This window comes from Podarcis melisellensis, assembly GCF_964234715.1.
Source record: "Podarcis melisellensis genome assembly, chromosome: 11".
NCBI classification, from domain to species: domain Eukaryota; kingdom Metazoa; phylum Chordata; class Lepidosauria; order Squamata; family Lacertidae; genus Podarcis; species Podarcis melisellensis.
Window position 1 is genome coordinate 8291964 of NC_138543.1, and position 23539 is coordinate 8315502.

A 23539-nucleotide genomic window follows, 5' to 3' on the forward strand; every position below is an offset into this window, starting at 1 on the left:
TTTACCTTTTATGTATGTTATATACATTGCTCTTTCTATTCTGTAATGTAATAACGGGCTGTTTCCATCTTGGAAAGGCAACTTATGAGTGCTCTGAATACATAAACCCCTGGTGGATGCGGACCAGCAGGGCCATTTCCATTCCTTTCACCATACCTGCCAGTCATATAAAGCTTGGGCTTCAAAGCATAAGCTGGCTGTGACCTTCCATAAACCGTGTTTATGGAAGACAATCGTACTCAGCTAAGAGTGATCGCCAAAGAAGAAGCAGCCCTCTGTGAACACTGATGGCACAGTTTCTTCTTCTGAGCAGTCTTATCAGCCCCAACTGTGCAGAGAAAGCTCTTTCATCACACTCTTTAGCAATATTTCTCTCATTTTAAACACTGACCTGTTTAAAAAAATATCAGTTTGATAAATAATAAATAATTTAATGAAATAAGGCATTTCAGTATAAAACAATTTTGTAAGTTTTTATATATCATTACAATTTATTTGCCAATGTTCCTATCTACAGATACTGGTTATTTTAACAATCCTGGAGAGGGGTTATTTAGAATTTCAGTGATTTTCATTAAGCCACATTTTATATTTAGTATGTCTGGTTAGTATTAATGATCTGTTAGGGAGAAATGCTTGATGGCTAAGTTCTGAAGATGGCAACTGGTGTTAAAAATAGGAAACTGCATTTTAATGAGCTTTATTTAACCAGTTGTAGTTTCTGAAGCTAATCTTTTACTTTTTTTCTCATTTGCTAAAGGTTCGACATCGATGGTGTGAGCTAGTTATCAAACATAAATACACAGCAGGGTATGTTGATGTTGAGAAATTCCTCAAGGAAGACCAGGTCAGTACTATTTATTAACATTTGCATTTAGCCAGAGTATCATAGGTATGTGAGTGTTGGTATCTTGAATTAGATAGATGAAACTGCTTATTTTATGAACAAATTTCCTTGATGCATTTTTGTACAAGAATACATTTTTGACTGAAGAACTTCAACATAAAATTTGGAGGCAAGGAGATTTCAAAGGGTAGCTGCATTTCAGTTCTGCATTTTGTTTCGTGGTGTGAAATGTAGTTCACATTAAAAATGTGAGGCAAACTGATTTCTCCCCCACTGCTCATTGGAAATTATCCTTAAATGGTCCCACCAATAAATCCTATTGTATTTGTCATAACTTGTGTGGACCACATCAACAGCCTTCTGACAGCAGCATTGCTACTGAATGGGGGAAGGGGTGAGGCAGCAAGGACTGGGTTAAAAACGCTACTAGAGACCCTGAGGCAAATATCTGGCTGGTTACTTAAACTCTGCACCCCTTAGCCTAACCCTTGGCCACTTGCAATTCTCCTCTGTTCCCGTTTTTTTCAGTTTTTCTTCTCTTCTGCTCCTCTCATCTTTATTATATTGCTGTGGACCAGTTTGGGCTAACTTTCTTCCTCGTTCTTTAAGCTGTTTTGCCTGCCCCATTCCTTCTTTCAGACTTCAGCAGTGGCCAGCCAAAGGTACTTAGGATTAGATGAGTTCGGCCCCTAACATCAGAGCAGCTCAGTTCAATAGGAGTTGGATATTGCTGGGCCCCTGAACACTGCAGAATCCACTAGCTTGTAACAATATCTTGCCCTGAGACCATGGGATAAAGTATCATCCAAGTTATTTTAGTTGCTTGGTTTGTTCCCCTGCCTGCATGTCTGGACCTTAAATAAGGAACTTTACAACTTTTTAGCATAGATTAATTATATTAAAACTGTGTTTCAGATTTTTTTAAAGATGCAGTATTTATGCCAATTGGAAAAATAGTATCTCAAGTAAGCATAGTGTCATTATGATTTTGAAAAGTGTAGCAAGTACTTCCATGAAAGGTGGGTGGGAATGCATTGTGCTTTTCATAGAAGTAGCCTCCGCAATTTTCCAGATCTCCCGCTTCAGAACACATATATTTGTGTGCTGTTTGGGGAGTAGAATTCCTGACACCAAAGCTGCAGATAACTGTTGGTCCTTTCTTTCAATCATCTCCAAGAACTTGTGCAATCTATGGAATGATAATGCATGAAACTGAAGTCTTGTGTGTTTTCCAGTATTGAAAGGGGACTTGGTTGTTTTAGAAGTCTGCAGAAAATGCAAATGCAACCATTAACATTTAGAGTAACAGAACCAGCAGTGTTTACTAAATTTGAATGTTTGAGTTATGGCTCATGGAATAGTCAATCAGAATGAGAACTGTGTCAGTTTTACTTTCCAATTTGGCAGTAAGTGGAATCTTACCACAGAAGTAACTTGCCAACAGAAGGGCTTTTTCCCCAACCGGAACTCACCAGAACTCAGTTCCGGCACCTCTCAGGTGGGCGCTATTTCCATTCTAAGAGAACAAAGGAGGTGTTCATGGTGAGTTCCGGCACCTCTTTCTCTAGAAAAACAGCACTGACCACCACTGTTTCCTCTAGATGTTAAATGCATACTAGTCAGTATTTGTAACAGAGATGTCCCAAAAAGTTGTTCTATTGCAGTTTGCAGAGTAACTGTTAACTATTGTACTACTTATCAAACCTTTATTAGGCATTATGCGAATAAAACCATAAAAGAGAAAATAACATATAAAGGCCTTGAAATATATATAAAAGGGCAGCAGTTGGCTACATACATATATATATATATACATATAGAGTCAATGGTTTTCTTTGTTAACCTGCTCCTTGGAGGACTGCTACCAAAAACTCGGCTACCCCCGCCGTTACCCTTTGGTCAACGTCGGATAGGTAGAGTCCCACACATTCACCTTGCTGGGGTTCCAGACCACCCGAGAGAGGGGACAGCACGCGTTGACGGAGCGTACTGTACAATGGGCAATGAAAGAGAATATGCTCTACAGTGTCCGGGACATTCATAGAACATCTGCAGAATCTCTTGTTTCTAGGAATATTTTGATATCTTCCCCTGACAAATGCTGAGGGAAAAACATTCAAACGGGCCAGCATAAAAGCCCTACGTTGGGCTGGGATTATTAATTTAGTGACGTAATTGGCTCTGCTATCTAAGATGTTTAAATCATAGAATATGGGGGAGCAAATTTTGTTTACAGCTGCCATAATATTTTGTCTCTCGACATCCTTTAGTCTAGTTAGGATATTATGGAAAATGTATTGCTCATTAGAATTGTACAGGGGCTCCAGCTCGATGCCTAAAGATTCAATCTTTTTTTCGAGGTGCTGATACCATCTTGATTTATAGGAGTCATTGAGCAAATCGGCGAGCAGACTTGATGGAGGGCAGCGAAAATGGCAGCGTAACCAGTACTTTATTGAGGTGGACCATGCCCAATATTCCATTGTGTGTATGCCTATTTCTGCACACATTGTTTCATATTTGATCATAGCTGGGAGTCCAAGAATACGTCTCAGAAAGCTGGAGTGAATCTTTTTTAAATCACTGTTATATGCTTGGACCCATAGCGGGATTCCATAGAGTATCTGGGATTGCACTTTTGTTTGGAATATCTGATTGGCCGCAGGAATAAATTGATTACCTTTCTGATAGTAAAAACGGGCAACTGCTGATGAGGTGCACTTTGCCTGTTTTATGGCGTTTGTGCGATGGGTTGCCCACCCTAAATTGCTCTGGAATAAGATTCCCAGATACCTATAGATTTTCACTTGTTGGATTACTTGCCCTCTTATTTTCCATTTCTCTAATTTCCAACCATTCGAGAAGACCAAAATTTTTGTCTTCTCATAATTTATAGAGAGTTTGTTGCATTCGCAGTAAAGGATCAGTGAAGATATAAGACGTTTCAGACCCAAGCTCGTTAATGATAGTAGGACAGCATCGTCTGCGTATAATAAGAGAGGGACTGGTTTCTGATTAAGTTTAGGGGCATGTGATTCTATTTTTTGAAGGTAATCTGGCAAGTCTGATAGAAATAAATTAAATAGAAAGGGGGCAAGGATACACCCTTGTTTTAACCCTTTCGAGTTAGGGATGTCTGATGAAAGGTGACCTTTGGTGTTAAGTTTGACTTGGCAGGTATTGGAAGAGTGTAGATTTTGCATTAGAATCAATAGGCGCTGATCAATTTTTAATTCTGCGAGTTTCCTCCACAACTTTGGGCGGTCAATTGAGTCGAATGCACCACGAAAATCTACAAAAGCAGCATATATCTTAGATTGCCTTTGGAATCTGTATTTTTCAACCAAGTGCATAAGTACAAGACAGTGGTCTAGTGTAGAGCAACCTTTGGAGAAACCTATTTGTTCTTTCCCTGGTAAATTTAGATTTTTCATCCAGGTAAGGAGTTTAGATAAGAGGTGCTTGGCGTAGATTTTCCCTATCACTGATAATAGGCTTATCGGTCTATAATTCCTTGGTTCTTTTGGGTCGCCATTTTTAAAGATTGGAATAATTATTGATCTTAACCATATCTCAGGTATGATCCCATATTTATCTATGAGAGTAAACAGTTGAGCTAAGGGTTCTGCCCACCAATCTATATAGGTCTTAAATAGTTCTATTGGTAGACCGTCTGGCCCAGGAGATTTCCCCGATTTGAAATTTTTAACTATCTCTCTAATTTCCTCTTCCTCTACCCTTGGCCACTCCTGGAGTTTATTAATTTTATTTTTAGTGGTTTCATTTCCTTTAAGTTCACTGTGTAGATTGTTAAATACAGATGTAAAGTATTGGGACCATTTGGATTCTTCAATTGGTGGTAGAGTTAGTTGATTTTCGGCTTTCAATCCTCCGTACACTAAGTTCCAGAACGCTTTGTTGTTTTTACTCTGAATTGAGTCGAATAATTGTAGCCATTTTTGGGTTGCGTATTTCTGTTTCTTTTCGGCCAGAATGTAATGATATTTTCTTTTTTCATCAAGATAAGAGGGCTCTAGGTTAACTATTGTACTGAAACTAGTGTCATAGTAAGAACACAAGAATCACCTTGTTAGGTCAAACCAGAAGGTCATCTAAGACAACGGTGGCTAGCTAGGTGCCCCTGGGAAGCAATATTTTAGGAAATCATGAAGCTAGTCCCCCACTCTGGATTGTTCCTAGCATACTGTTTGATACATGGAGGTTCCACTCATTGAGTTAGAGCTATGAACTATTAATTTGTCTCATACTGGCTTCATCACTGCAGGGGTAGATGGATGGACTTGCAGCTGTTGGACTCCAACCCCCATCAGCCAATACTAATATGATAAGTGGTTAGGGATGGTGGTTGCTGGAGTCCAGCTACAATGGGAGGACCACAGATTCCCCTCCACTAATGACTAGTATCATAGACTGTGGTGAAACTTGACTACAGCTTGTGGTTTGTGTAGGACAGGCAAATCATGAGCCTAGGTTTGTATGTAACACTAAGCCAAGCCATAGTTTAGCTCCAGCAGCAGCAGGACCAGAGGAAGAGTGCTGTACATATGCTCATTTTCACTAAGACAATTTGGATTAGTGTTACATGTGAACTGGGACACTGCATGATTTTGAATTCTAATACTTTTCTATTTCTCCCCTTATACTTTTACCATGTCCATGATTTTATACAGTGCTTCCTTGGCATCCAACTATAAGCAAAGCGTAAAAAACGCCTGTGGTTTTTCAAAAGATAGAAGTGCCTATATAACCATCTATTGCAACTCCAGGATCTTATTTTTGAAGTGGTTCAAACCAGTTTAGATCCCATCCAAATGCATATGGAGATAGGGTTTTTATCAAGTTTCCATGCCCATTCTGTTGCCTGATCACTCAATTTGGATATATATATAATATTTATTAAAGTTTTAAAGGTTACAGAAAGAAAAAAGAGAAAACAACAAACCTTCCCATAACTTATCTTTCATTTGCTTGTTTCATTGACCTCCTCACACCTCCCTTTTTTGTATTCTAGTTCAGTTAGCTATTTCAGCAAATCCTTTCCATCTTTCCCAATTTTTGTCCTATAATTTATCTTAAACTAATGTAACTTTACTTTCCCTCCTTTCACCGATTAACAATCTATTTTTCTTAATCCTTTATAACATTTCTGCTAAAACCACATAATTTCATTCCAACATCCTTCTAACATTCCTTAATTTTACAATGTTTCTGTAAGTAAACTTTAAATTTCTTCCAATCTTATTCCACCGACTCTTCTCCCTGGTCTCGGATTCTGCCAGTCATTTCCGCCAGTTCCATGTAGTCCATCACCTTCATCTGCCATTCTTCCCTGGTGGGTAGATCTTGTGTCTACTCAATTTGGATATATGCTGTTGCAACTGCTCACAGTTTGAGGATTTGCCATCATAAATGATCTAGAATCACATGCTAATTTGACTTTCCATTAATCTCTTTTCAGATCATTTTTTAAAGTTAAATTGCACTGATTCTAGTAACAGCTGCTTCAGAAATCCAACTGCTTATACCTCTTCATTGCAAAAATTGCTTATTTTTACCCTCTGTTTTCTGTCTTTTAACTAGATTCTGGCGCAAAGCCAGTGACTGAAACTAATAAAGTTGTTGAAGTTTTGAAAAAATGACATAACATATTCATATGTATTAAATTCACAACTGCATGAGGAAAAGTTAAATTTTAGTTAACAATATGGCTACCCAAGTTTTGCAAAACCTCTTAGCTATATGCCTCCCACTTCTAGAACCAACTCTGCAAGTTCTAGAACATGGAAAAAAAATACTGTATCCATAATAAATTGCTTGCTTGCTTGCTGCTGCAATCAACCAGATTATTTTTACAATTCCCCATGGTTGCAGCAGGCACAATCTTGTATTTTCAGGATAGTACAGAATTACTGGATGCAAAAAGGTTCTGTAAAAATATTTCAGTAGAAGACTCAGTTTTATTCCAGTGAAGCTCACTTGGCTATAAAGATTTTTACTTTTCAACCTCAACTACAAAGAATTGTTATAAAAATATTATATAGAATATTAATAATATTCTGAGTAGACCAATTGACATTACTGGGCATGGCTAACATAGAACTATTAATTACAGTGGATCTACTTTGAGTAGACCATAGTAGGAAACAACTTCGTGGGTTTCCAGTTGTGTTATGCTTTTTAAAAAGTCTTACAAAGAACCCTGAAAGTTTTTAGGAAGGAAAACTTGTGCATGTTAAAATTGTAAGTTTGGTACAGCTGCTGTTATCTTGAAAAGCACCACACTGGAACTGATTATATTATAGGATTATTGTTTTCTTCCTCTTTCAGGCAATGGGTGTCTACCTATATGGAGAGTTAATGGTGAATGAGGATGCAAAACAACAAGAAATTGCACGTAAAAGTTTTGCCACAACCCGTGACCAAATGGATGCGTCCTCTGCTAAAGTAGTGGCAGAGATGTTGTTTTGATGAGGTGGTTTTTCTTTCCCAGATAGTTCATTTCTCAGGGGAAGAAAATAGTTTACGAATGAGTAAGTTTATTTATCAAAACCTAAAATCTCTTAAAATCCTCAAAGTAAAGAAAGCTATCCAGAGAGGGAGCTGTGTTAAAAAGTAGGATAATAGGGTAAAATCATAAAAGATGGGCAAGAATGTTTCAATGTAAGTTTTTGACAGCAACTTTCTCCATAGTATCTGTATTTCTATGAGCAAGCAAATATTTTGAAATCTGGACTCTGGCTAAGATTGTAATAGTGTATCATATACAAACTGGGTTCAAAACGTAGAACTCTTGAGGCTGAAAAGAATCCGCACATTTTTTACATATGTTTGGAGCATGAGAATGGCAAGTGTTATAGCTTACATTCTTGCATAGTTGCTGCTATCTTTGATGGGAGCTTCCCAGGAAATAAAAATTACCTATGCTCCTAAATACATGTAATATTTGGATATATCTGTGGTAGAAATAGGTAACTTTTTATTGCATTTAATTAATTGGTTTAACATGAACTATAACCTTTTTAATGGCTCATTTGAGGAGGGATTGCCAAGGGAAAATAACAACTTTATACCAAGTTGAACATCATTTTGCTGGCCAGTTTTTACAGCACCAGGTGAGGGTTGGCCATTTCTTATATATGGCTTTTGAAGCAGCCTGAACCCATTTATAAATCATTGGCGTTCCCTCAGTTTTTATGTGATCAGCATCTTGTGTAATGCTAAACAGAACTGGTCTTAGCCATGCTATGGTGGGCATTTTGATAGCCTGTGATGCGGTTGGGCAAACAGCCTTTAACGTTTAATCAATGCATTAAACAGCAACTATTTTAATACTGTTGTAAGTGGATAATTTACTCTGAAATATTTCCCCTTTTCTATTTGGTTTATGTTATACAGAATAATTAAAGTTTAGGAGAAGGCTCCTTTCCTGGCTTGTATTCCTAGGTTTTCATTTAATGAGGTTAACAATTTAAAAGACACAAATAATTTGGATTATTCACATAACTTTTAAACAAAGTAGTATTAAAAGACCAGCCAGTAACAAAATTGTTCCACTAGAAATGAATGCTTAGGAAAGGATGCACCAGGATATAAAAAGTGTTGTGTTTGTGTATTTTTATTTTTTGTAGAAAGGGCTGCTCTGGTTATGAAGCTGAGTATGGAAAATCTTGTTCTTCTTATGTGGGGGGGCAAAGATATACCAAATAAACTGGTGGGCTTTGCTTGCAAACATATTATTCAAGCTTGGCTTCTGGTTAATGTAGACTATAAGGAAGTAGGTGAGGGACGCGGGTGGCGCTGTGGGTAAAAGCCTCAGCGCCTAGGGCTTGCCGATCAAAAGGTCAGCGGTTCGAATCCCCGCGGCGGGGTGCGCTCCCGTTGCTCGGTCCCAGCGCCTAGCAGTTCGAAAGCACCCCCAGGTGCAAGTAGATAAATAGGGACCGCTTTCTAGCGGGAAGGTAAACGGCGTTTCCGTGAGCAGCTCTGGCTCGCCAGAGCAGCAATGTCACGCTGGCCACGTGACCCGGAAGTGTCTTCGGACAGCGCTGGCCCCTGGCCTCTTGAGTGAGATGGGCGCACAACCCCAGAGTCTGGCAAGACTGGCCTGTACGGGCAGGGGTACCTTTACCTTTATAAGGAAGTAGCAAAATGTGATTTAGTGATTTGATAACATGTTCAGTTTCACCTTAATTTATTTTAGAACAGTCAGAAATTCAAATTTAAAATGGGTTATTCTTCTGCTGTGTGAGCAATTCATTCAATCCACCACCCTATTTTTTTTAATTAAAAAAATAACAATTTATATTAAGAACACTTAACTCTGTTGGCAATAGAATACTCTTCATACTGTTTTATGAACTTTTTTATGCTGTTTTATAGAGCTGATAAGTATGATTTGTTTTGAGTAGCCAAACTGGTGAGCCAACGAATATTCTAGCATGTAAACGAAATGAGTGAAAAGGTTAGCTTTTTCAAGTTATCTTGATGGAAAAGAGAAAAGCCACCCACATTTCCTTCGTTTTGGTTGTTTGGGTTCCTGGCATGCTGATTTGTGACTTAAGATTAAAATCACATTGCCAGGGATTACCACATAACCATGACATTGGCATCTGTAACTGCATGTAGGTATGGCAATCCATACTGTTGGAACCCCTGAATCTACTTCTCCTAAAAATGTACAGACAAGTCACTGAAGGACTTCAGCTGCTATTGTAACTATGTTCAGATGAAGACCTCTCTAGCGAGGTGCAGAGCTTAGCTGATTGGTGAACAGTGACTGATTTCCTCTTTGTTCACAGTGGCTAAGTTCTGCACCTGAAGAGAAGGTGAGATGGAAAACTCTCTTAAAATGTTGACTGCTGCTGTAATAGTATTATAGCACATGTTTGCCTGGAATCTAGGTTGCAGATTGTAACAGGCGAAGAAGCCGTGGGAAAGATGCAAACCCTGTACCCTCCTGCCAAGAATGCAAAGAATCCACGTGAGAAATCACCCTTGCTTGGCTACAGTATAGAAGTAATCAATAACTGTGGAAGAGCCTAATGCTAAAAAATATTGTATTTTATAAAAGAATGTGCCGTTCTTAAAGCAGCCCCGATGGTTGCAAAGTCCAGTGTGTATATTGTTGATATTAAATGGCTGTTTCTTATTGGAACTGTCCCCTTGCAGCAGATACTGTTCCTGCCTGTCGATGGACCCGTCCTCCGGTGCCTACTGAGCTGATATCAGTTCTGATTTTATATACTGGCTCAGTTCAGCAGGAACAGGAGTCGAGCCCTAAAGCAAAAAAGATTCTTTTCTAAATGCACAGACGTCTATGAAAACCTAACTCTTACTTCATGTCTGAAACCAAAGATAGAACAGACCAGTACTTTGATGTGGATCACAAACAAATCCTTACATGGACTACATGCCAGGCTCTTGCAAAAGGAGCTAGTAGCTTTGCCAGTGGGTGGGTGAGGTATGTGTAGGCTGTGTCAAGTTAGGATTACTCCTTCAATGAGGAAGCATCCTGGGTACTTCATTCTGGCATTCAACCTACTAGTTGCTATTTTCTGAACAGAGGAAGAATGTTTTGCTGTTGCTCTTCTTTCCAATTAATATATATTTTCAAGGAAGCTGTGCTGGTGGTCACAGAATAATACTGTGGTGTGACTTTTTACACTATGCTGTGGAATACTGGACCTGATGTCTTCTCAAGTTACAGTCAGCTTTATGACAGAGCATGTGACATTCACATGAATATCAAGTTCCAGTTTCCACTCCACTACATCTGTTGCGATTCCCTCCCACTTCATGCATACAAGGAAAATGAGATTGAGAGAGATGCCCCCTTTCAAGAAGGATAGTAAAGAAAAGCCATCCCCTACATTACTGAACTTTTTTACAAGCATTCCTTCACTGTGACAGAGTAATAAGTTTTACCACTGTTTCCCTTGCAGGAAAGATCAGAGACTTTTAATGTATCTTCTAGCAAAGGCTGGTGGTACTAAGATTTCATTGACCTTGGACATCAAAGGAACAATTTATGCGACTGGTAAAACAATCAGCTGACAAACATTTTACCCCATACTTTTCTTTGCCAGAGGGTAATGGCAATGAAGCAGGAAAAAACTCCAACATCCCCTCACTTTTGTAAGTGTCTGTGGCGCCAGCTTATTATCTGCCAGAAGACACTTTACTGTAATAGTTATCATGAGGTATTATGCAAACCAGGCCAGAAAATCACCGGAGAGAGATTTATTTAAATAGGTATTTTGTACTACTTTTGCATTTAGCAAACTGATAATTAAAATCTGCTGCAAAATTTAAAGTCGGTTTGGAGCAAACAAGTAATTACTAATCTAAATTGTTAATATTGAGATTGTGGACATTTTTATCATGTTTAGCACAGCTACAGGGAAAAATAACTAGATGCAAAATGGACTCTTGAGGGATGTTTAATCTGAAGAAAACTGAAGTGACAAAGATGTCTGTCTTTCTCAAGGTCTTTTTTATGGGTAACTTATTGCCACAATATTGTGAGCACACCATTAAAACTCTTAACCATGAAATATAATAGTGACAAGCTGGTCACATCACTTTGCTATGAATGAAGCTAATCATGTTACTTATTAATCACAGTAGTTGTGGAAGTCCTGTCTTGTAAAATAATGGCAATAAGCTTTATAAATAAACAATTTTGTAAATCATGCATGTGCCAAAGTTGTATTTTCTCCTTTGTATTTCGTCTCAAAATTATCAGTTGGTTTACTGATGACTACAAAAAGAGAAGGAGAGAATAATAAACCTTTATGAATGCACAAAACCAGAAACTCTGTTCCTGCTTACCTTCCTTAGGGCCATTCACCAAGTGCCCATACACACACAAGAGAGCTTCTCTGTCTGTGGCATCCAACTCAAAAGAGTTCAGTTCCCAAACTCTAATTAGCTGAAATATGCTCCGACAGCAGTCCTGGATTCAGTCTTCCAAATTCAGGAGAAATCTGGAGTTTGCATGGCACCATACTGAGTTACTGCAGTCACAGTTAATGTAGACCTTTTGATGTATTCAAGAAAGGATCCGCTGCATTCATGAAGCAAGTTATGCTCTATTTCACAGGGGTTTTTTGCAGAAAATAACAAAGAGAAAGCAAGTAATTCTTTTGTTGTTCAATTGTGAAAGATGCAAAAGCTGAGTAAGGCGACTCAAATGTATTTGCCACTGTACATGAAGGAGCTGTTGCCTTTTTATCTGTCCTTGTGATTTTATTTTGAATTGTTAAATGTCAACATATAAATTATATTGCCAAGCATCTCTCTCAGCACAGCCTGTTAACCTAGTGAAAAAGCATTGCCTTAAGTGCAGCACCATTGTTGTCATCCTCTATGGATGTTCATGTTTAGCTTGTTTCACTGTCAAACCAGGCATGGTGTTGCCCAAGGGTTACAGTTCCTACATTGAGTTAATAATTCCCCCTGGATTACATAGATATGCCAATTTCCATTTGTTAAATAAAATAAAACTTTTTCTCCCCAAATATCATACCCTCTCTGGTGGGCAAGAACACATTGTGCTGGCTATTATTTTGACATAATAGATTACGCTATACTGTTGTTAACTATATCCGGATTTGCCAAATTGGGTGGATCAGTAGTCTAATTCAGTATAAGGCAACTTCTTTGTCTCTCTGGGTTAGAGCAGCACCCTTTGCACCTTCTTTACCATGTAAAACTCTGGATCATGGTAGTGTAGAAAAGGCAATACATCAGACATTGAGGAAGAATTCTTATATAATTGCTTAAGGCAATACAATTCATCTAATAAACTGAACTCTACAAGAGCATATGCTACAATCTTTACTTTTTAAAGGGCCACACAAGATACTGCTGTGACAAGCCGACACAAGTTAATTTTGTGGTGTTTTCGCAAATTAAGAGTTGGTTCTATGACATGTTGAAATTGAGTAAACCAATCCAAAAGTTATGCCAAAATAACACAGATAGAATTGGTAAGTAGGGCTGGGCGATATCTGGTTTTCAATTCCATGATATATCAGCAGCTAAACATTTTGAAACTGTTCTCATGATATGCTCTACAAACCAGTGTTGGACAATGTATGAACACATCACCCAACCCTACTGGTAAGGTCTTTAGAGACTGTTGATGCAGTAAATTAGGAATCCTAGGCTGTTTCTTCATGCACTTGTTTCTTTTCTAACAAAAATGCATTGAAGAGTTGAACAAGACATAGCTTAAAAAAGAATCTTAAGATTTCTACCACAGATTGGAATAATTCAACTTCATGTTAAGGCTACCAAAACCTAAATAAAAAAGCCCATAAAGAATTACGGTGATGTACCTATTTCCTTCTTCAGAACCTGGAGGCTTGCTTGAAGAAAACTGTGCAGAGGACTTTCATTTAGCTAATGGATGTGTAGTTTCCAAGAAGACAAATTGAGAGCAGAAATAGATGCAAGCTCTGCAAAACCATCAGGAAAAAAGAAGCAAGCATGCGGTCTTCAAACATAGAACTATTTGCCTGACCTAGTGCATGAAGGAGTTGTGACATAATTTACAATTAAAATTTACAAGAAACATGGAAAGTGGAGTGGTGTCAAAATAGGAATTATTTAGGAATCCACAACACTATCCAGGGAATTACTGTAATAACTTTTCTTTTATCCCACGCTGTAACAGAGGAGCTTAATTGGCTAATAAAGAGAACTACTATGATTAAACCAAAACAAGCAAAAAGCAAATTTAAAATAAACAGGAGAAAAACCAAATTCTTAGCAGCAATGAATTCGTGAAATTGTTTTCTTTTTCCTCTCTTACTATTATTTAAGCAAAGCAATTGCTTGGTAGGGACTATAGTACTAAAGCTTTGCTGCTGTCAGCTGAAAGTAGCCTGGGGTGTTTTGAGTTGCTTTGAGGGAGGGAGGCACAGCTTCAGCCTGAGTTAGCTGTATGATGTTGGGCATTAAAAGGCCCCAGTCAGTTTTGAGTACACTTAAGCCCTTCAGAAAGCAGCTCTAGAGGTTTTAACGCCTTTAAAAGAGTCAGACAGATGGCTGAAGGAAGATAGCCAGAATAAGCAAGGGAAACTCCTTTTTGGCATTTGCTCTCATATGGACCACCCTAATGCAAATTCCTGGAATCAAAGCTAAGGTAGCATTTGAAATTGCAACCATGAACACGTCTTTTTAAAAGTTCAGGCAAGCATTTGAAATAAAAAACACATCAGTTTTCAGGCATTAGGCTGCTTGGTAGGTGGACTTAAACAGACCCACATGTTGATGTTACTGAGAATTATGAGCACTTGAAGCACCTGCCAAAATGCTGTTTTTCTAACCTTGGTGAAGACTGCAATGCACAGACTGCAAAGCATCCAGTAGTTAGTCTAGGAGCTCCACAGGTGTAGAGCAGTAGGAATAGTACATTCTCTAAATAAAGGGAGGAAAGCAATACTGCCCTGCCTCTAAATTAATATATGTATTGAAATACAAGTTTTGTAGAAGATCATATTAGACTATGCAAAGTATAATGAATAAATACGCTTCTATAAAAGTTTATAATTTGTATGCATGAGTGGGAGGAGCACATGCTAATTAGAGAGCACAGGGAGAGAACTCCCCATCTTTCATCCAGCACGATTTATACATTGTTGGAAAGCTCCCTCCTCTCGCTGCCTCAACTAGGTAGAACAACTTCAGTCCTGTGATCCGAGTTGAACCCATTAAATTCCATCCCAATACACTGAGCTGCGCACTGAACCCACTAATTTGTAATGCAGAGCTTTCCAAATTTTTCGTGTTGGTGAGACACTTTTTAGACATGTATCATTTTGCAAAACAGTGATTTTGCATAATTTCATGAAATGGTAATTCACTTTTACTAGCAAACTGGAGGTGAAACTAACCCCTTTCTAGCCCAGTGGGGAGCGTTCACGCGACATGCCTGCACACTGCAGCTGATGCACTAATGTGTCACGACACACAGTTTGGAAAGCTCTGTTGTACTGGCTAGTTGGCATATGGTGATGTCTGCCGACAAAATACCCAACATCTGAAATAGCCACCTCATCGTTGGAATGGTGAAGGAAGTACTCCCTTTTCTAGATGTTTTATTGCAATATATTCCATATTTTAAGAAGTATGTATGTGTAAGAGTTTTATTATCCACACTTTGGGACAAGTCTTGAATGGAAAGCTTGCCAAGTGAACTCAGAAATGAGTAAACATCTAAGTGCGTACTTTCTGGGAAGTATGTCCTTTCTGTAAATAAAAAATGTGAAGGATTTCCAGACCAATCTACGATTTCTTCCCACTAAAGACTCTTAAGCTGCAAACTTGGGAACATTATGACTTGGTGCTTCTAAATATGCGAATTGACTGGTAGGGTGTAAAGAGGCTTGTTGTGAAGGAAAAATCAAACAAAATTCATTTCTAAGCTGCACAAGTATTTTCTTGGCATTGCTCAAAGGAGGCCTGTGGTTTAGAAAGGTCTGTGGTGCACATTGCCATAGTACACTTGCTGACTAATGCTCTTTTAACAAAATATAGATCTGCTTCCTTGGGGGGGGGGGATCAGAAGAAATATAAGAAGATGATTGGTCACTAATCTGACACAGGGATTTACTTCAAAAGGAATCATTAACAATCGCTGGTGATAGGGCTTATATTTTACAAAGCAGCATCTCAGAAACAAGCAGTTGTGTAGCTCCCAGAGTATGGAAAGACACCATTAATCACGTAGCTTTTCTCACAAGTTCTCTCACAACGAAAAGACAGAAAAAGATTGATCCAATCCATGCTCAAATATCACTTCAAATTTACTGGTATTCAGCTACATAAGGAAAACCCTCCAGTACAATTACATTTTGTTTTCAGCCTTATGACTTTTGAGACAAAGTTAAATAGAAGAAGGTCCTTTTAGGATGCCACCATATTAAATCAGAGAGTGACCTGAGAAAGGTCAGATATAATACTGCTCACAACTTCTATATCAACATTTTTATCTTTAGCATTCAACTGTACATACACATAGACACAAAACACTTTCATCTTTAAGGAAGCAAAAAGACCAAATACCTTCTCTCCATCCTCCATCTGGCTGTTCTGATTAGTTAGACTATTGGGCCAAGCTGAGTATCACAAAGAAAACTAAAATCCACATTTTAGTTTTAGGAGGAGATCATTCACCAGCTTTACAGTCCTTTGATATTTCATTCCAAGTTGGCCAACTCTATTTGCAAGACGAGTTAAAAGACCAGTAACTTCTGAAATTTCACTGTCTGCAATTACAAACTGAAAAGGGAGAAAAAACAACAGAATTGAGAAAGTAGAAATGCTAGTATTTAGTAGAAAATTACACTGTAGAAGACAAAGAAAAAACAACCAGGGAAACCATTCCAATCTACAGCACGAAGAGAAAAAGCTCTTTGGGTTTTACAGCAGAACAGAACAGTCTTCAAGCCGCACACAGACAGGCAGCAAAGTGACTAGGGAAGTCATCCCCAGTGCTTCTCTAACTTCCACACATAACTTGGGAGAAAAGCACATTGTAGCATTGCAGGCACCATCACCTTGCTACCTTCAGCAGCACATGGGTCTGAACTGACAGGGATAATAATCCCCATCTCTTTTCCACCCTGCACCCCATCTCAGAAAAAAACCCTTTGGGGCCTTGCAAGAAGGCAGACAGCAAAGCAACTTTCTACCCCTCTAAAAATAAAGTGATATTGGTGACCTAACTCTTTTCTCGGTTCTGCATTCAAACCAGAAATGAGTTCCTCTTCACAGAGGGGGTTCCACAATGCAGTTCGCAACACATATTTAAAAATATTTTTAGGAGCGCTCAAATTTTCTGTGAGCTGGCCAGAGTGGCTGGGGAAAATAATCATCATCACCATCAAACCAGAATTCTCCCCACCATAACCTTAATCCAGGTGTAGGAAAACGGTATATACCACCTTTTGGGTTGCTCCACCATGTGACACAGAGGCTGTGATAAGTGCACACACAACTTAGGCACAAGCAGGGGCTTCCTTGTTCACAATCGACATTCTGCAGAATTTTTATTTGTTCACACTGGTAGGTATCTTGCTATCAGTAAAAAAATGAAGAGAAATACTTACATGGGTAATAAATTCTTCGGCTATTGTGTATCCAGTAGGAGTAAACAGCAGAAAGCTGATAATCAGGTGTGTAACTACCAGGTTGCTACTTGATTTGTTTTGTTTTGTTCCGCTGCTAACTGCAGTCTGCAGATCTGTGACAGAAATAGTTGGCGTTCTGAACAGGGCAGTCAGATGTTCACATACAGATCTTGCTTCCGCCTGTTGAGAAGCATTGCAAGGAATAAAAGTTTGCAAAGTGAAAGATAAACATTTGTTTTCTTGAGATTTGCAGAAAAGCACATAACTGATTCCTGAGCCAGTGACGGAGGGTCACAGAGGGAGAGATTCTGCATCGCTTACTTTCTGGACCACAAAGAGCAGAATGAAGATTTCAAAAGAACTAGAAACTCCCCGCTTTTAGTAGTCTTGAAATACTAAGCACCGAGGACCATGACATAGGGTTTGACCTCTCTCTTTTTTTGGTAAAAGGAAATGGTGAAAGTCACAAAGTGGAATGAAGTTAGGATGTTCTATTGTGGGGAAAAGAACAGAAGGCTCTTTGAGAGCTTATGACAATACAGCAGCTACAAATCAATTAATCCCCTTGCAATCTGACCTCGTCTGATAAAAAAAATCTGATATGAATCCAGGGGGGTTGGTTTCCTCCTAGTATTGTTTAAAATACATCCCCCCCCCACCTTCCCCTCTTGGAGCAGCCAGAACAAACAGCTTCTGGAGCCAAAACAGAGGCAGGATTTGAGAGTCTGTGCATTAAAGGAAATTATTGGCTAGATCCTAAGAAGTATTACCTAAAAATATTTTTTACATAAAAGGCACGGCAGGAAATGGAAAATATCTCCTTCCTGGCAACCCTAAACACACTAGTTTTAAGCAATTTATTTCCGTATTGTGTCTTTCCCCCTCTGTTAACATTTATAAATATGCTTCCTGATTTAAAAATGTCTATGTCATTGGCCCAACGAATGCGGCAGGCTGCATTCTGGACCTTGATTTCTTAACTGGACAGGAAGAGGGCAATCTGAAAGTGGAGGATATTGACATTGCCCCTTGTCATGATCAGATTTAGGCTTTCAGCACCTTCTCCCCTCTGCAGTGGTGGGGGACCTATCAGGATGGGCCGCCATCATAGGCTAATGGGTCCAATGGGTTTCCAGACAGCTATAGGGGATTTTCTGGCTGATATGACTGATGCTTCTGTCAAAGCCCTGGCTGGGACATCCAAATAGCCCAAGCCATTGACATGATCACCCCTGAGCGTCTTTCTCCCACTTCATGGAACCCATTTAGCCTCCTGGTATACCCCAGAGAGCTTAGGATGAGGAAACAAGTTGGGAGACAGTTTGAACACAAGTGGAGAAAAACTCTGGTCGAATGAAATTGAACGCTGGTGAGGACTAGTGGCAGGGAAGGTAACAAAGTAGGCTGGGCCAGATTAATGCCTCCTTGCAATATGGGGTGGTCCCTGCCAGTTGGAGGCAGTGCTAAAACCACTCCTCCAGAATCCCTGCCTGCTCTCAGAAAATCTACAGATCTATTTCCATTCTGTAATTATACATAAATTGATTTCAGCATTAATGTAACTTCTGGTGCCCCCACAACATGTATATAATGACTGCAGTTTCACTCTTTTTATTTTGCCTACTCAGGGGTTAAAATTCTCCTCTCTGTGGAAACTGCTGCAAAACCACATGCTTAAAGAGTTTTTTTTTTTCTTCCCCCCGCTTAATTTCAGTTTTGCAACTGAAGAAAAAGGGGTGTGGGAGGAGAGAGTATTTACTGGAAAGGGTCACGTTAGGGCATGAGCGGTTAAAGAAATTAAAAGGTGTAAACAGAACTAACCCCTGGCAGCATTTTAATGAAAGAAGACTCCGTAAGTAAAGGAAGTGACAATTAAAATTTCCAGAGGTTACTATTATTTTGTGGTGCCCATAATGAAGGTGCCAGGCTCACCTCTGTAGTGCAATTTTGCATCAAGAGAAGACTGCATTCTCGTGTCACTGCATTTTTTACTACTACTGTCACTACCATTAGAAGCAGAACTATTCCCTGAACTTCAGGGAGGCCATTAATGTACAGAAAACTTATTGTGTACACTCTTGTTTGTGCAAAACACAAGAGGCACGTAGAGGAATTAATAAGCACACATACTAACATGGAACTTATAACTGCTATCACTTAGCAGGTCACCTGAGTCACAGCTGCTGCAGCCCCTGGTTCTGTCCCTCTTTGCCTTTGGGCAGTGAGCACACAGTGCACAGTCAGGCAACAGACTGCCCAGTTGCCAGAATTCAAAGGAATGCCATGGGATAAAGTTGATGGGAACATCCATAATGGACTAATGCGAAGAGTGTACATTACCCTAGAACAATGCCAGCTGTTGGGAAGGGGAAGAAATAGCCCAGCAAAATTGTGTTTCATTTATTTTTAACTTAAATTATTTTAGTGAGCTTTCTGAATAAAAAGTCAGGATAGAAATCAACTAATTGGCTAACTGAATAATAGCTCCCATGTCTTTATATGAAAAGGGTACTTGGCGGTAATTCAGGATGCCCGCAGCTCCTTTGTCACAAGATCACTATGATTTCTAAAGGTATATTAGACAGGAAAGGTTAACCTAATGTCACTGCTATTGGTGATAATGGAAGAACTGTCTCGTTACCACCACACAAAGTTTTTAACGTGATCATACTGTGAGACCGCCAAGAGCTATACAATTTTACTAGTGAATGATTCAAGAGTGACAACTGGCAGTGTAGAAAGCTAGCTGAATAGAGATTATTACATTATAAATGCTAAATGGACAGCTAGCATTTTATTCACCTGCCCTACTAGTAGTCTAATCCTCAGAGCTGCTGTTATTTTCCACTACTGATACAGCTGAGTTGCTGTGGCCAGCAAGAGACTTAATAGAAAGTCTTGTGACTGGAAATTTTAATGAATGGAAGATCCCTAGAAAGAATCTCTAAGCCTTTAACCAGGAACAGGGGACATCTGGGCCACGGGCCAAATTAGGCCTGCTAGGGGTCCTAATTTGGCCCAAAAGGCCATTTTCTCCAAGGCAGGGCTGCCTGATGTCATATGAAATCAGGTATAGGGCAGGCAAAGCCATGACTGCAAATGCACTCCCAATTATTCCTTGGCCAAACTGCGTTCCATCAAGTGCCTTTTAAATTTCCTGCCAGAGGCAAGGCCCACTTTCCAAGCTCCTGAATGGAGCCAATCCCTGCAGAAAGTGGAGTTTGCGATCAGGACTGAATTTCAATTACAGCCTTTACAGCCTTGGCTTAAATAACAACTGTGGCAAAATATTTCTTCTACACCACAATGCCTCACATTTCAGACATATGGCCGATTACTGAATTCTCACGCGCATAGATAGAACTACCCACCATTGTTTGAATTCTCCGCCAATTCTCTTCACCTGGATAATAGTAAAATGCCAAAAGCCAAAACAAAGCATCTGAGGATTCCACTTGTGACAACAACTGCTCTGCTGCGATATCAGCCCATTCTCCAAAATGAACAAACAAAAACCAGTTCTCAAAGAGGTCTCCACAATATCTGGAATAGCACAAAATGTATTTCAGTTTTTCCATTAATTATAATTTTAAATTTCATCATAGATTCCCAAGAGGTGCTCATTTGGAACCTGTGCAGTCTTATCTGCACATGAGGCAAGGCAATCCATGGTAGTACAATAATAATATTTCACAGGAAAAGTAATTCCTTCAGCAGAGAGGTTAATTTCCAATATGCACTTAAATAATAAAAAGATAGCTCACAAATATTTTAGACATTTTTCTTAAAACTGCACTTTGAAAACTGTCTTCTGCCTTGAACAACTTTTACATGCAAATGAAACACAAACCTTTGTTTCTCATTTCTGTTACGAGATTACAGTGGTACCTCTGGTTACGAACTTAATTCTTGAGGTCCGTTCTTAACCTGAAACCGTTCTTAACCTGAGGTACGACTTTAGCTAATGGGGCCTCCCGCTGCCAGTGCATCACCGGCGCACGATTTCTGTTCTCATCCTGGGGCAAAGTTCTTAACCTGAGGTACTACTTCCGGGTTAGTGGAGTCTGTAACCTGAAGTGTTTGTAACCCGAGGTACCACTGTATAGTGTTTGAGGAGCTGGCCGTAGTTATTTATTTATTCGTATTTTATTTTAAATATTTTAGGCCACTTTTCAGATCAACTATCCATCCAAAGCAAAGCAAAAGATAAAACCTAACATAACACAACAACTCTTGACATAAAAAATATAGACAACATAACTGTGCAAGGGCCATAGCTCAGCGGTGGACCATGTGCTACGCATATAGAAAGTCCCAAATTCAATTCCCGGAATTTCAGGTTAGACTGGAAGTGGCTCCCTCCTGATACCCTGGAACTCCACTGCTGGTCAGCAGATATGATACTGGCGGAGGTACACTGTTCATAGAGTTGGGGTATTTCTGGACCTGTTGCTGCTTATAAGGGACGCGGGTGGCGCTGTGGGTAAAACCTCAGCGCCTAGGACTTGCCGATCGCATGGTCGACGGTTCAAATCCCCGCGGCGGGGTGCGCTCCCGTCGTTCGGTCCCAATGCCTGCCAACCTAGCAGTTTGAAAGCACCTCCGGGTGCAAGTAGATAAATAGGGCCCGCTTACCAGCGGGAAGGTAAACGGCGTTCCGTGTGCTGCGCTGGCTCTCCAGATGCAGCTTGTCACGCTGGCCACGTGACCCGGAAGTGTCTGCGGACAGCGCTGGCTCCCGGCCTATAGAGTGAGATGAGCGCACAACCCTAGAGTCTGGCAAGACTGGCCCGTACGGGTAGGGGTACCTTTACCTTTACCTGCTGCTTATATGTACAGTACAGACAACAGTAGCCAGAAATGCTTTTTACCAACTCTGGTTCACAAACGCCACCATTTCCTAGAGAAGGCTGACTTGACCATGGTAGTTTGTGTCCAAATCACTTCCAGTTATGCTAGTTTAGTTTCACTAACTTTCACTTTGTATCTAGACTCAATTCAAGGTGTTAGCTTTTATCTTTAAGACTCTAAATTTAATTTGCTTCCTATTTTAAAGCAAACTTGCCCAATTTCCACTTTCTGAAATATGCAAACCGAAATACTGCTTAAAAGCAATGCAGTTCCCCAACCAAATAAGAGTATATAAAAATACACATATTAGGTGAAAGTATACATGATAGTGAATATATTAGTGAAAACAACATACAGAAATGCAGTATTGTAGGGGAATTTGCTTGGAGGGGGAAAGTGTTTTAAGAGATTTGCACACTAAAAGACTGACAAAATTTCATGAGGACATCTTTAACCCCTACAAACCAGAAATCAATACAAAAATGCAGCAAACTGAGAACTGGAAAAATGCGCAATTGAAAAAGTGTCACTGGGAACAGCATATCTCAGGAATCATTTCCTTCCAATATGATCCTGGTCAAGGATTTTGCTCACCTTCTGAGCCCAATCTTGCTGTCGTTACACTCAAGAAAATCTGGCTTGCAGCAATGAGAGATTATGTTGCAAACCTCCCATTGCTGCTTTGGCTAAACTCGTTTTGGCCTCACCAGCTATCCAAAAGATTAGCCACCAGGGAATGCAGTTCTTAGGCTGAAAAGGGTTCCCCACTCATGGTTCCAGGCAAACAGACAGCTCCACCTGCTGTCTTTTTGAGCACAGAAGATGCTACCCCACTGAACTAAATGGGAAGCCCTTGTAGACAAGAGTGCTCTAAGACAGCAATCTATGAATGGACTGGGCTACTAATGTCTTCCCATTTGTTTAATTTCAAGCTTGCCTTGTTGTTGTTGTTTTTTAAACCAATCCAGTAATAAATCAAAACTAAAGGGAATGAAATTTAAACCATCAAGCTATCCCAAGCCAATGGCATTCCCAAAATAAAAGGAAAAGGAAAAAAGCCAAAAAAGAAACCATTGCTACTGTTGCTTACCCAGTGCACTTTGCTTCTACTGTTGCTTTGAGCATTTCTGCAATGTGGGTCAAGTGTTGATGCAAACCAGTAGCTGGCAAGTCTAAAAGATAAATATTAATAGGAGCCATTTGAAGTGAAAACCAAAATATGCACTATGTTGTATTAGAGAAAATTCTTAAGAAACTAGAGGATTTGTAATACAGTACATCAATCTCAAAAATAAACACAGCTGGTAACATGGAAAGTACTTCATAGCTGATCTTACCTGAGGGATGTTTAAGGAAAGCCATCACAAGTGAATGAGGATTATTAGGAAAGTAGGCCTTCAGTGGAAACTTAAGCTAAAACAAAGTCAATACAAGTATCACTTATGGACTAGTTCTTAAAACTTGCCCCATCAGAAAATATGCAAATACAACACAAAACATGCTATTCATATTGAAGGAAAGGAACCCTACAGATTGCATTCTTACAATGCCACAAACCTCACGACTTTGCTCCAAGTCCTCCTAGCCAACTTTTAAAAAATCCTTTCCATGTCAACATAGAACTGTGAGTTGTAAGGGGTGATCTAGAGGGAAAAAACCATGATCCCAAGCTGAGAGTTGT

General features: G+C 39.5%; 2 protein-coding genes and 1 long non-coding RNA gene across 14 annotated transcripts in view; 2 read left to right on the forward strand and 1 right to left on the reverse strand.

The window, feature by feature from the left end:
• AOPEP (aminopeptidase O (putative)) overlaps window positions 1–11559 on the forward strand; it is a 204936-nt gene extending 193377 nt beyond the window's left edge. For 7 of the 8 annotated variants that reach the window (XM_081930531.1, XM_081930529.1, XM_081930534.1 and 4 more), the window contains 3 exons: window positions 761–847; window positions 7196–7398; window positions 9667–11559. In XM_081930531.1, coding sequence (XP_081786657.1) covers window positions 761–847; window positions 7196–7336 — 228 coding nt within the window. In that variant the 3' untranslated portion in view covers window positions 7337–7398; window positions 9667–11559. The remainder of the gene's footprint in view (window positions 1–760; window positions 848–7195; window positions 7399–9666) is intronic. The other variant, XM_081930532.1, reaches the window with a different exon arrangement.
• Window positions 2011–23539, reverse strand: part of FANCC (FA complementation group C) — a 72240-nt gene continuing 50711 nt past the window's right edge. For 2 of the 5 annotated variants that reach the window (XR_014172963.1, XR_014172965.1), the window contains exons 11-17: window positions 23196–23271; window positions 22949–23030; window positions 20379–20550; window positions 16987–17187; window positions 15941–16156; window positions 13210–13329; window positions 10836–11958 (exon numbers count right to left, since the gene is read on the reverse strand). Coding sequence is in view for 1 of the 5 variants with exons in the window: in XM_081930626.1 (XP_081786752.1) it covers window positions 16013–16156; window positions 16987–17187; window positions 20379–20550; window positions 22949–23030; window positions 23196–23271 (675 nt within the window). In the remaining 4 variants the exon portion in view is untranslated. Of the gene's footprint in view, window positions 2114–10835; window positions 11959–13209; window positions 13330–15663; window positions 16157–16986; window positions 17188–20378; window positions 20551–22948; window positions 23031–23195; window positions 23272–23539 lie in introns of those variants that run through there. The other 3 variants (XR_014172962.1, XR_014172964.1, XM_081930626.1) reach the window with 3 other exon arrangements.
• LOC309380710 lies at window positions 2498–7188 on the forward strand. The gene is made up of 3 exons (XR_014173062.1): window positions 2498–2525; window positions 4885–5724; window positions 6209–7188. It is a non-coding gene; the product is annotated as an uncharacterized lncRNA (long non-coding RNA).